At 51.9% G+C, this 13,469-nt stretch overlaps 1 protein-coding gene across 7 annotated transcripts in view; it reads right to left on the reverse strand.

Annotated features, from left to right (window-relative positions):
- LOC131101427 (myocyte-specific enhancer factor 2D homolog) overlaps window positions 1-13,469 on the reverse strand; it is a 21,254-nt gene continuing 7,785 nt past the window's right edge. For 2 of the 7 annotated variants that reach the window (XM_078791814.1, XM_058046565.2), the window contains 12 exons: window positions 10,864-11,110; window positions 9,421-9,624; window positions 8,670-8,807; window positions 8,379-8,595; window positions 8,224-8,280; window positions 7,491-7,672; window positions 7,295-7,324; window positions 6,300-6,429; window positions 6,057-6,225; window positions 5,795-5,863; window positions 4,677-4,727; window positions 1-2,176 (listed from right to left, as the gene is read on the reverse strand). In XM_078791814.1, coding sequence (XP_078647940.1) covers window positions 1,732-2,176; window positions 4,677-4,727; window positions 5,795-5,863; window positions 6,057-6,225; window positions 6,300-6,429; window positions 7,295-7,324; window positions 7,491-7,672; window positions 8,224-8,280; window positions 8,379-8,595; window positions 8,670-8,807; window positions 9,421-9,624; window positions 10,864-10,917 — 1,746 coding nt within the window. In that variant the 5' untranslated portion in view covers window positions 10,918-11,110 and the 3' untranslated portion in view covers window positions 1-1,731. Of the gene's footprint in view, window positions 2,177-4,676; window positions 4,728-5,794; window positions 5,864-6,056; window positions 6,226-6,299; window positions 6,430-7,294; window positions 7,325-7,490; window positions 7,673-8,223; window positions 8,281-8,378; window positions 8,596-8,669; window positions 8,808-9,420; window positions 9,625-10,863; window positions 11,111-11,167; window positions 11,325-13,469 lie in introns of all 7 variants that reach the window. The other 5 variants (XM_058046567.2, XM_058046570.2, XM_058046569.2 and 2 more) reach the window with 5 other exon arrangements.

Genomic DNA, 13,469 nt, shown 5'->3' on the forward strand with positions numbered 1-13,469 from the left:
AACAAGCTTTAGACACAGACACAGTCACATGATGTCTACGGAGCAATGTGGGCTACTTTGACCATCCATCCATTTTCTATGCTGGAGCCTATCCCAGCTGTGGGTGAGAGGCGGGGGGTGGCCAATGCAGCTAGCATGTTTTAGGAATGGGGGGGGGGTACCCGGAGAAAAGAACATGCAAACTCCACACAGAGATGGCCGAGTGGGCCCATGTCGTGACCGTGTGGCCTGCATGCTAACCACTGATTGATCATCTGTCCAAAAAAGCAGCATTCAAGTGAAATGTTCATGTGCTAATCAAAGGGCTAAAAAAGGCTCAGGTAGAAATCAAACATGGAGGCTTTTCTCCCTTCCTCAGATGAAAATCTGAAAGATGGGCGTGGCACAAACAAGCGCTTGGGGGGCTTAGCGTGGGAAAGGAAAACCAAGGATGCCAGCCTGGTGGTGGTTCTTTCCAGGATGGGCTAATGACGCTACAGATGCCATCCCGTCGATGTTGCAGATGTACATTCTTCACATGGGCCAAGTGCTTGGGCTGCAACTATTCCTCCACAGCTCCACCACCTCCATTCCCAAACACCATCAAGGAGGAAGGACGGGACAAGGCAAGGATCCAGAAGGCAAACAAAAAAGACCAAGCTGAAGAGCGTGACGTAACATCTTCTCAGGAACGGAGCAGCTGATGTAGCTTCCCAAGCTAACCTTAGCCCGTGGAGGACCAGGGACGCATGTTGATGCCCTACAAAGCACCAACATGTCCAAGCGTCCATCATCCATTCTTAACGTCCTAACCTTCACGGCACTACGTGATCATCCTAGCTTTGTATCGGGGTGGAAGCTGCCATTCTCCATCCTGGCCTGGCCTGGCCCGGCCTGGCCTGGCCTGGCCCGGCCTCATCCAAGTGTAAAAGCTGAAGGGGGGTTGCGTTGTCATGAAGTAACAGTCTGAGCTTCCCTCTGTTTTAGCTAGTAGCTGCTAGAAAGGTCGTATTAAAAAAAGTTACTTTTGTCACCGTTCCGTGTGACCACCAAAGGGGCGGGGCTTACTAACAGTCTAGCGACCGCGTGTTTTGGGAGAGTAGACATCATCTGTAGAACGTGTACACACACACACACACACACACACACACACACACAGCTGAGATGCGTGAAGAAGGAAGTAGCAAGAGTGAATATGAAGACGTGACGCGTGCAGCCCGCTAAAGTCTCCGTGCGTGATTGTGTAGCAACACGCCGTGGCCCCCTAGTGACACGCTGTGGTAGAAGAAGAATTAGAAGAGGAGGAGGAGGAGGAGGAGGAGGAGGAGTTCAGGTGAACAGATCCACTGAGTCAACACATTGCTTAGTTTGTGGGGCTAGCTAGCGGCTATACTCCTATGTACATACACACGCGTCAAGCCAAAAAGCCATGGTGGCCGAATGAAGACGTAGAAATCTAGAAAGTGTTCCTCTAGGAACCAGGGGGGTCTAGCGGGGGCGGCAGAGCGGACATGAAGCTACGAGGGAGCTTTTATACAAAGTTCCTACAAGGGAGGCGGCAGCTGATGGCGATGGCGTGTCGGAGCCTCGGCGCCAACACGTGAAGCTTCTGTGGGAGTGATGGGAGGAGTCTGGCCTCTCCACTGATTGGTTCATGGGGCCAAGGAAGTGGACGTGTTGTGTGAGTGTGTGTGGTGTTTAAGTGTCGTTCAAACCTTCTCCATGAGGGGGCGCCCCCCCGCCCCCGTCCGTCTATGTGACCCAGGCGTCTAATCTCATTCGCTTGACGTTGCCCCCTTCTTGCTCCGCTTCGGTGGGCGCCCTGAGGAGGTCCGGCGAGGGGCTGAAGTCAGAGCGGCCCGGTCCGACATTTCCTGTAGCGGCAGTAGTTACGATACTAGCGCTGCCGCCGCCGCCTGTGTCTTCGCGATCGCTGCCTTCGAAGGAGCTGGCGTTGCTGCTCACGCTGTCTGCGGGCGAGCGTCCTGTCGGGGGCTCCAGGCACAGCAGGGATCCCGGGTACTGCGGCGGTGCGGTCAGTGTGGCGGAGGACGGCGTGGCAGAGGAAGGAGGCGGCGCCGGAGGAGGGCAGGGGGTGCTGCGGTCCCGGCCGGGTGACACGGGCTCCGACTTGATGCTCACGCCGGCGCTGGTGTTGACCGTCAACATGGCACCTTGAGGTATGTGCGTCACAGGCCTGAGGACGGCAACACGTGATAGTCAGCAGACTCGCTCGCATCTCCCAACAAAGTCAACATGGAGAAGCCGTGTGATGCATTCAGGGACCCTGATGCTGACAGCAGCAGACAAAGAGCAAGGTTCCGGAAGTGAAAGCTTCATTCTCGACCAAAACATCTGGAAAGCTACCTCCCATCCCATCATGTGGACTACCTCTTTTGCGTCCATCTTCCATCCTTAGACGGACCAGAATGGCTCTACTCATTTCATTTCTACTAGGTTACACACTGTGTGTATGCTAGCGGCCCCGCCTACACCCACCTAGAAAAAAAGAGACTGGATGACTGAGAAGAGGTCTGTTCATGCCATTGTTCTATGGAACAAACATGCCAAGGTGCTGAACACGCATGCATATGGCAACATATGGATGATCTACTTCCTGTGGGGGAAGGATTGGGCTAGGTGTATTCTCTGGGGTGCTAGCCAAGACTCTAGAGCCACAGGCTTGGGCTAGGTGTATTCTCTGGGGTGCTAGCCAAGACTCTAGAGCCACAGGCTTGGGCTAGGTGTATTCTCTGGGGGTGCTAGCCAAGACTCTAGAGCCACAGGCTTGGGCTAGGTGTATTCTCTGGGGGTGCTAGCCAAGACTCTAGAGCCACAGGCTTGGGCTAGGTGTATTCTCTGGGGGTGCTAGCCAAGACTCTAGAGCCACAGGATTGGGCTAGGTGTATTCTCTGGGGGTGCTAGCCAAGACTCTAGAGCCACAGGCTTGGGCTAGGTGTATTCTCTGGGGGTGCTAGCCAAGACTCTAGAGCCACAGGCTTGGGCTAGGTGTATTCTCTGCGGGTGCTAGCCAAGACTCTAGAGCCACAGGCTTGGGCTAGGTGTATTCTCTGGGGTGCTAGCCAAGACTCTAGAGCCACAGGCTTGGGCTAGGTGTATTCTCTGGGGTGCTAGCCAAGATGTTAGAGCCACAGGATTGGGCTAGGTGTATTCTCTGGGGGTGCTAGCCAAGACTCTAGAGCCACAGGCTTGGGCTAGGTGTATTCTCTGGGGGTGCTAGCCAAGACTCTAGAGCCACAGGATTGGGCTAGGTGTATTCTCTGGGGGTGCTAGCCAAGACTCTAGAGCCACAGGATTGGGCTAGGTGTATTCTCTGGGGGTGCTAGCCAAGATGTTAGAGCCACAGGATTGGGCTAGGTGTATTCTCTGGGGGTGCTAGCAAAGACTCTAGAGCCACAGGCTTGGGCTAGGTGTATTCTCTGGGGTGCTAGCCAAGACTCTAGAGCCACAGGCTTGGGCTAGGTGTATTCTCTGGGGGTGCTAGCCAAGACTCTAGAGCCACAGGCTTGGGCTAGGTGTATTCTCTGGGGGTGCTAGCCAAGACTCTAGAGCCACAGGCTTGGGCTAGGTGTATTCTCTGGGGGTGCTAGCCAAGACTCTAGAGCCACAGGATTGGGCTAGGTGTATTCTCTGGGGGTGCTAGCCAAGACTCTAGAGCCACAGGCTTGGGCTAGGTGTATTCTCTGGGGGTGCTAGCCAAGACTCTAGAGCCACAGGATTGGGCTAGGTGTATTCTCTGGGGGTGCTAGCCAAGACTCTAGAGCCACAGGCTTGGGCTAGGTGTATTCTCTGGGGTGCTAGCCAAGACTCTAGAGCCACAGGCTTGGGCTAGGTGTATTCTCTGGGGGTGCTAGCCAAGACTCTAGAGCCACAGGCTTGGGCTAGGTGTATTCTCTGGGGGTGCTAGCCAAGACTCTAGAGCCACAGGCTTGGGCTAGGTGTATTCTCTGGGGGTGCTAGCCAAGACTCTAGAGCCACAGGATTGGGCTAGGTGTATTCTCTGGGGGTGCTAGCCAAGACTCTAGAGCCACAGGATTGGGCTAGGTGTATTCTCTGGGGGTGCTAGCCAAGACTCTAGAGCCACAGGCTTGGGCTAGGTGTATTCTCTGGGGTGCTAGCCAAGACTCTAGAGCCACAGGCTTGGGCTAGGTGTATTCTCTGGGGTGCTAGCCAAGATGTTGGGCTAGGTGTAGTCCAAACATCAAACCATGGAGGAAACTACAATGTGAGCAGGTCACACGTACTTTACTTCACCAAAGAACGGACTTTTCCTCTAGCGACGTTGAAAAAGGGCTTAGCTTTTGTCATGAAGAGTGTTGTTGTATGTCTTCTTTACAGCCAAGGTGTCCTTTGGAGGAAAAACCTCAAAGACGTTCCACCGTGCTTGCACTGATTGGCCACAGGTGGCGCTAAGCTTTTCATGGCAGTGGCAAACATGCCATGGTTGTCAGCACCTTGGTTTGTTCAAGTCCAGATTTTGGGAACATCCAATGAATGAGTGAGGTGGTTGGCATTCACTTCCAGAACCTGCAAGCACTTCAGCGTGAACGGATGGCCATGAACTAACCATGAAAACCAGGGACTACACACGCACACGCACACGCACACATGCGCATGCTGAGGAAGGGGCGGGTTGAGCCAAAAGCACACAGGAGAAAGGAAGTGGGATACAGTACCGGCCCAACCACTCATCTCTACCCAAGAGCAGGTTGGACGGAGAGCTGAGACTGTGGGGAGAAAAGAGAAGGTTGGAGGCCTGTGTGGACGGACATTGCTGACTGCAATAATGCCTGACTTCTCTCGTCTGCTGTACACACCACGACATCGCCTTCCTCGGCTTCCTGACAAAACACTAACAACGCCCACAGGGACACTGTGTGTGAAATGCCTCCTACATTGGGTACACCTGCACAAGCTAACGCCATCCAATACATCCAACTATGGCTGGACACAACCGCCAACGTCTGTGTTCCATCTGTGGCTCGCAGGCCAGTTTGCTTCTTTAGGAAAGTTGTCTTAAATCCAGTAAGATAATCCCTATGTCAGACATGATGAAAAAGAGGACATAAAACGAGGCAGCCAGCGATGCACGTGATGGCGCCATCATGTGATCAGCGTATGAAGCACATTGTTGTCAGCGTTGTTACGCCCAGGAACTACGTTGGTGGCGTAGCAGGCTAGCGGCTAGCCACTAGCTTGAGCACGCAGTGGCTCCCAATGCCTCAGGCTGCTAACCAAAGGCAAGGCTACATATTGGAGCTTCCTTTCTATGTTCTATGTTCTATGTTCTATGTTGTATGTTCTATGTGAAATCCATGCATCTTATCATCAACGTAGCTGTTACTACATGCCCACAGCATGGATGGAAAACCAGACAAAAGAGATGTGTGTGTTTGTGTCTTACATACGAATTGTGGATGACAAAATGAATGAAGTGCAGGATCCTATTTGGAAAAGCCACATAGTGTGCATACGTACTATTGTGTGTGTGTGTGTGTGTGTGTGTTACATTTAAGAAACATGACGTTCCTCCAGTGTACAAGCTGCTGGAAATGATGAAGTTCTGAACAGACTGCATGGCTAAGTGGACTGAATGCCACCAGGGACATGTGGTAGCGGTCCCGAGCCTGGCTAAGGGAGGGGGTTGCATCAGGAAGGGCCCCCCTCGCCAAAAAGGGCCATGAGATGATGCAGCTAACAAAGCGTCTGGTGTGTATGTGCAATACTTGTCTTCAGGGCGTGATGCGGCCCCAGACACAAGAGGGCGACATGTGACACACAGACACAGACACACCTCAGGTTGGCAGCCAGACTGGACACCTGGCTAGTCAGCTCGCTGCTCTGTTTGTCCACGCCCCACATGCTGTGGATAAGAGGAGAGAACACACTTCAAGGAGAAGGCGCTAACAAAAGTGGGCCCAGATCTTGTCTGGTGAGGGTTAAGAAGGAAAGCGAACACCGGGTCCAACCTTGTAGTGTGGAATGGTGAGATGCCGGAGAGGAAAGGTGAAATGAGCACCATGCCAGCAGTGGGGGGGGGGGCAAAGACCACTTACACCAAGTTGCTGAGCGATGCGAGATTGAGCTGTTGCGTTTGCTGCGGTTGCTGCGGTTGCTGGGAGACGGCCTGCTGCGGTTGCCACGTCGCCACGCTGCTGGGCAACAAGCCGCCGGGAGACGCCAGGGCGTGTAGCGCAGTGAGGTCCGCGCTCGTCAGCTGGTACTCTGCAGACAAAGAAGGAAGGGTTTACTGCCACGCCGTCCCAGCATGCCGCTGACCGGACGTGGCGTCAGCCCACCTGTGTTGTACGCTGTGGGCATGGCGGAGAAGGGCAGCCCCTGTGCCAGGAGGCTGGGCGTGGCCACTGACACCACGGGCGTGGTCAGGGTTTGGGCCACCTGGGTGCCGGCTGCCAGCCGCTGGGCGTTCTGTCAAAGTAGAACCCCCCCCGTTAGAGCCAAGTGTTGTATACATTTGCAGCAGCAAACACTGGACGATGATGAGGTGCTGGGTGGTGTGGCGTTCCTCATTAACAATTGGCTCTTGTTGTGTGGAGCACACTGTACATGAAAAGGCCGGTCATATGCATACATGACATATGTGGCGCCCCCTACAGCTTGGGCTCTAAATGTTAGCATAGCCACTTTTACCATCAGGCCGTGACGTGAGTTGCATGCTTTGACTTCCCGTGTGGGGCTTTGGCTCCAATCACTCCATGAAGACATGCCTTTCATGTAACAGCAGACAACGTTCCTGGGTGGAGGGTGAAAATGGGTGCCCATGTGGAGTGGGAAGGGATCCCCCCACCACCAACACTTGGTGCTGGAAGTGATGGAATACAGTCGATGCCCGCCTCGGCGCCTTCTCTTCCACGCCGCATGCATGCAGTGCTTTGCATTATTTCATGCTCACTTGCTTTGATGGCACTACCTGCAATCTAATGTGGGGGGGGGCACCTTGATATTTGATATATTTTTTTAGTAATAATAGTAAAGGAGCCGCAGGCCTGTTTGGTCACATGTAAAAGTCTACTTAAAAAGGCTATCACAGGATGTGATGCTGTGGTGTGATAAATGGGGGTCCATTAGGTGTTGTGCTTGAGACCCCCCCATACTGTGTAGAGATGTAGATCTAGATGTATAGATAAGGGCCACATTAGAAGACAGTCTTTCCACCAAGGCTGTAATGAACCACATGCAGTCACACAGAGGAGCATCCTGAGAAACATCAACAAGCCATGAGATAATAACCGTCCAGTCATGCGGGGGTGGGGAGGGGGGGGCTAGTATTCACCTCGTTTACCAATTCCAGCTCATCCTCTGTCTGTAAAGGCGGTAAAGAGAAGGTTACAACTTATTTAAGGCCGTCCAATGTCAAAACTACAGCAGAGTGGGCGTGGCTTGTGACAAGCTAGTCAAGAATGCAGACCAAGGACTCTTGATGAAGTCAAGCAAGGTCACCTTCACGTTTAGAAATGTCAGCGGCTCACCATCTGCATCAGGCTCTTTCCGCCCTGAGAGGTGATGACTCGCAGGTCCGGCTTGCGGTTGCTGGCCATCTGGGGGCTGGAAGGCGGGGGCGGAGACTTGGCCGGGGCGACTTTGCCCAGGCTGCTGCCGTTGGATACACTGAGGAGGCCCGGGGAAGCCCTGGCGCTGGTGTAGCCGTTAGCTGGGCGGAGGGGAACGTAGACCAGTCAGTCAGGGTTTCATTTGTCAAAGATGCCTGACCTTGTGACCTTGTGACCTTGTCCAATCACAGCAACGTGTGTGTACATAGAAGCTAATTTCCAGAACATTACACCAGTACGGTGACTAGTTTGCCAATGTGGACCTCTAACCATCTCTGTGTTTACATTTACATTACGTTTGGACATCTGCTGGACGTGACCACAAAACTCTACTGGCCCCCAAAGTTCCTCATGAGAGCAGATGTCTCTCCTTTTGTTTCATGGTAGGGCAGGGCCATATGGACCTGCGCCTGTATGGAGTCTCGGGGTATAAGAATGATGAAACTAAATGGCACTGTGCCAGTCTAGTCCAGTAGTTCAGGGTCTAGCTGCTTTCACGACATTTCAGCCACACCCCCTTCCTTTGTCCAAGTCCGGTGTATGGCTACGTTGCTGGGCTCCTGCGCACGTCTGTGCTACATCTACTCTATCCAAATCCAACCCTATTTTGGAATCCTGAGGCCATTTTTAAATCAGATAAAGAAGTACTCACGGACTGGACTAGGACAGCCTCCATTGGAATTACTCAGGTCCCCCCCAAGAAGTGCGCCTGGTGAACGGAATGAAGAGATGGTCATAATCCTGCCAAGAGCTAAACAACGTGCTATCGGGACTTTTCCCGCACGTTCTGTCCATCTGTCGGCTCACCTGCGCTAGCCGGTCGCTGCGGCAACCCAGGAGACACGGTGTTCCTCAGAGGAGCCGGTTGCTGTGGCGACAGGAGGTGGCTGTCTGTGAGCGACGACGACGTCACGTAGGAGGTAGTTACCAGCGCGTTGCCCGGGTTACTGAATTGCAGCGTGCTGGGATTGGACGCCTGCACGGTGACGGGCATGGAGAAGGTCTGCGGCGGGGCTGTGGACTGCTGTGAGGTTTGGAAGGAAAGACGTTTGATGCTTTGAACGCACGCAAAGAGGAAATGATGCATTCAAGACGTACTCCGTAGCGTTTGTAGAGAACATCCAGATCCTCTGTAGTCTTACGGAACTTGTCGTCATTGAGGGGGCTCTGATCGATGGAGTCTTCGCCATCAGGCTCCGGACTGTCGCAGCCATTGAAGCCTTTCTTTCTCAACGTCTACACAAGCAAAATGGACGCCAATGAGGAGGACACGTTTCTACTCACTCCTGTGGAGTCATTGTGTCATCTACAATCCTTATGAGAGACAACCTCACACATCTGCTCTTTTCTCTGCCTTCCAAAGATGGAAAAAGGGATGAAAGCCCACCATTGAAACACGTCTGGCAAGGTTTTGCATCCGTGCTGTGTATCCATGCGTGTACTAACAGCTACGTTGATAAGATGCATGGATTTCACATAGAACATAAAAGACAGAAAGGAAGCTCCAATACCTTTGGTCAGCAGCCTGAGGCATCAAGCTAGCGGCTAGCCAGGTGTCACTACGCCACCAAGTAGTCCTCGGGCGTAAATATGCTGATAAGAACAATAACAACCATGTGCTTCATATGCAGATGATACATGATGGACACGGAGCCTCGTTGGTGCTCGGTGGAGCTTTTTCCATTCTAGGTGGGATAGCTGCGTCCCATTTCATGCATCAATTACCTCCCTCTTTGCGTCTCCACATCTTTAGTCCCAGAAAAGAGAAAGACGTGTGTTGGTGTCTCACACAGGGATTGACGATGATGGGCCAGATTCCAAAGACGTGTACTTCAAGGCCCAACTTTACCTCGATGATGTCTGCATTGGTGCGGCTCTCGTGGGGTTCGTTGTACTCCGTGTACTTGAGCAGGACCTTGTCCATGTCGGTGCTGGCGTACTGGAACAGCTTGTTGGCGTGGTTGAAGATGATCAGAGCGATCTCGCAGTCGCACAGCACGCTCAGCTCGTAGGCTTTCTTCATCAGGCCAAACTTCCGCTTTGTGAACGTCACCTAGGAAGAATCATAATCATACCCGTCAGCCCTCCCGCTTTTCCGAGTAAACTCCCGTATTTTGGCCCATTTCAATAGTTTCCTGTGAAATGACTGCATTTTAACTTCCATCCTCTTTGGACCGCAGGGGCCAAGATCCTTGCTTGGGCTACACAATGTGTGAGGGCAGCGGTGCCTCACCCCCCGACCCAAAACCCCCGTATGTTCAAATGCAAATGTACACAGGTATGGTCAGAAGAATGGTTAAACAGGACCTTCAAGATGGACGTGTGGGACCAAACACTCTCATGGTGGCATGAAGTTGGCAATCTGTGTGCGTTTGATTTTCACCCACAGCTGCTGGCACAAGTGCATGGTGTCAAACATGCAGAGCATTCAAGTGGCGGGAACTGGGATGAAACTGGACACTGCAACACCCCCTCCCTGACCTCTGCACACTGCCTCTGTGGAGCTTAAATAGTCCACAAGGGACTTGCTTTAGTTAGTGTGGCGGGGTAAAAGGGTAAAAGCCCCATGTAGTTACAGTGTGGCGGTGCTCTGCTACTTCCTGCAACGCAACATGGAGGTAAAAGGGCAGGAAGGGTAAAAGCCCCATGTAGTTACAGTGTGGAGGTGCCCTGCTACTTCCTGCAACACAACATGGAGGTAAAAGGGCAGGAAGGGTAAAAGCCCCATGTAGTTACAGTGTGGAGGTGCTCTGCTACTTCCTGCAACACAACATGGGGGTAAAAGGGCAGGAAGGGTAAAAGCCCCATGTAGTTACAGTGTGGAGGTGCTCTGCTACTTCCTGCAACACAACATGGGGGTAAAAGGGCAGGAAGGGTAAAAGCCCCATGTAGTTACAGTGTGGAGGTGCTCTGCTACTTCCTGCAACACAACATGGGGGTAAAAGGGCAGGAATGGTAAAAGCCCCATGTAGTTACAGTGTGGAGGTGCTCTGCTACTTCCTGCAACACAACATGGGGGTAAAAGGGCAGGAAGGTCAAAGTTGGGGTGATTAGCGCACGGCAGACAAAGGCAAATGAATAGCAGCAGTTGAAGATGGAAGTATCACGAGCATCTTCATCTACCTCTGCTGCTACTCAGCTGTTGTTGCGGCATGAATGCTGGTATTGCAACAGTGGTTCTGTCGCTGCTGTGTTGTTAATTTCTCATGCGCTCCAAATCATTTGTGGAGTTAAAAAAGGTCCGACCTTCCCCATTTTGGCATAGCAACCCCCACAAGAAGTTGATACTCACTTGTTTGTTTCTTTCATCTGTGATCCGCTGGATCTGGATCTTTTTCCTACCCATGATGCTTTGCGGCAGTCAGCTTGTCAAGTACAAAATAAAGAAGTGCTTCTCAGTGCAGCCCGCAAGGTCTCTTTTCTCCCACGTCAGCCCTGACAACACTCAGAAAGAGGAAGGCAACGTAGGGCAGCGGTGCGCACACATTCTCTGGCGGGGTGGATGTCAAGCGTTGGTGGAGGCCGCTGAGGAGATGTCGCTGCGGGAGACAAGGTGTTGACGTTAAACATTCAGCCGATGTCTACAACATACTCACGTGCTGCTCCAAACACCAGCCCATTAGCACCGAGGTGAATACGTAGGCAGGAAGGATCTGCGCTGCAACTTGCTAATTACGGCACTCGGTTGCCTGGCAACTGCTTTCTCCACATGTCAAGTGTTACAATGTTGTTCAAACTTGTGTTGGGGTGAACCTGAGCAAAGACAAATGGGGCAAATAATCATTCCTTGACATTATCTCGGGCCGCCGGGCCAGACGGTAGCCAATTGAACACCGAGAGTGGAGTCCTGCCTGAGAGTGAGTTTGATTCTCCACTCCGCAAATCTTCATGCTCCCATTCGGCTATCCTTCTAACAACATTCCATTCTTCCCATCAGATGAGATCAACGCTGTCTTTTTACGTCACATATTCCAGAAGAGAGACCAGACCGTTCCGCAGTTGGAATGATCAAAGTTCTGAAGCGAGTGTTGGGTTGTTGGCACAGCCTTTCACTTCTTTTTACACTTGTGACATGGCACCATAAAGTGTGTTTACACTGCTGGGACTTGGCCCCACTTTCACCCTGAACAGGAGTCCATCTATTCTGGAGACGTCCCGTGGGACAACTGCTTTAAAAAGGTGTGGGACCTTCCAGAGCTCCACAGGGCAAGCCACACCAAAACCTTTTCAAGTGTTTATGGTTCCAGCCTCTCATCCACACGGAAACGGGAAAATCTGGACACGCCAACTGGTTTTTGGGTCGACAGCCGAAACCGCAGGGTGGAAATGATCTCCACATTTCCCACACTGGAAGCCAGAAGGTTGTTTCCGTGTGGATGAGACACTGAAAGCATAAAATACAACAAAATGTCCTTGGTGTTGCATGCAAATATCTTTCAACCGGCTAAAAAAGAACTATGAGGTCGTGGGAGACAGACCGTGTGGACGGAGCCGTAATGGCGTCGTCGTGATCCATTGCCTTTTCCACACAACCCGACAAGGTAGAACATGACTTAGTCCATGCAGTCTTCCTGCAGCTGATTAAATGAGATACGTGAAGATGCAGCTGTAAACTCCTCTGACCAACGTCACCCTGCCTCGAGGACGACAATCACGTATTCCAGATAAAGCTTCATAGAAAGACAACCTCTGATTAGCTGCTAGGACGGCTTCAGCGATGCCAGGCTGGTTGCCCTCTGCATGGCTGCCCCCTCGTTAGTGGAATTGACACGTTCATGCCGTCCTCTCCCCTCCCCTCAAGGCGATGATGGCTCAATTAGAAGCTCGCCGGCGGACTGATTGGGCCGTGCAGGAAGGAGGCCGCAGCCTGGCTATCTGAAGGTTGGCACCCAGAAGCAAGCACCATTGTTCCTCGTTGTTTGAAGAGGGTAGACATGTCCGTCATCCATGTTGGTTAAATCAAGCAAGTGATGCTCCTGCAGGCCTGATGAAGGAGGCAGCAATCAAGCGTCTGATTTTGAGTCGGGTCATTAGTGGAAGTGACCTTTAGCGGATGAGGTATTAGCCAATGAAATGTGGCATTAGATGGACTTGCAGTTGTCCGTTTTCACTTCTGCACTGACGAATGCCCTTGGCTTGCAACCGCTCTTTGACTTAACCAAAGGGGACCGATGGGGATTTCCTCAAAGACCCTTGGAGATCTAATATGTGCCCCCGGCCAGATAAACTGGAATCCATGAGTGGGATGATTGTAAGTCGCTTTAAGTTGACATCATAGCCAGATAACATGGTAACAAATGGCCAATCATAGCCTCTCTAGGGGCACGCTATTTGGGGGAGTGCTATGATGTGCTGTGATGTTAATAGCAGCCCACAATTTGACCATTTATTCCATGGGTGCTTTGGTTCACCCAGCCACCACTTCAAATTACCTTACACTTCTGACCGTCAGATGCCAAAATGCTCCCGAAGAGAGCCTAGCTTAACCCCATCAATCACTGATCAACACTGATTTGGACTTTTTAGCCTCGGGTACCAAAACATCACAAGTCTGACTGGTCAAGATACGGCCTTAGCTTTATTAGGTATGCATGGGATTCTATTACGCTAGATGAATATTACGCTAAATGTCCGCTTGGAATGAGTTGATGGGACCAGATTGATCCCGAGGGAAAAGAGCGCATGCGTACATCCACATCACAGACAAACACATTTCATACAAAACTCACTCATATTGACAATCACGAGCCAAATGTGCACAATGTACATATTTGCTCCCCTGGGGTGCCTGGGGGGTCAGAACTGGTTTGTCTCCAGAAGAACGCAGAAGACAAAAGCAACTCCAAATGTCATCTATGACAGGATAGACATTCAACCAGACCAATACAGGTAAATATT

This window comes from Doryrhamphus excisus, linkage group LG7 (genome assembly GCF_037039965.1).
Source record: "Doryrhamphus excisus strain RoL-2023G ecotype Guam linkage group LG7, RoL_Dexc_Guam_v1.1, whole genome shotgun sequence".
In the NCBI taxonomy this organism is placed as follows: Eukaryota; Metazoa; Chordata; class Actinopteri; order Syngnathiformes; family Syngnathidae; genus Doryrhamphus; species Doryrhamphus excisus.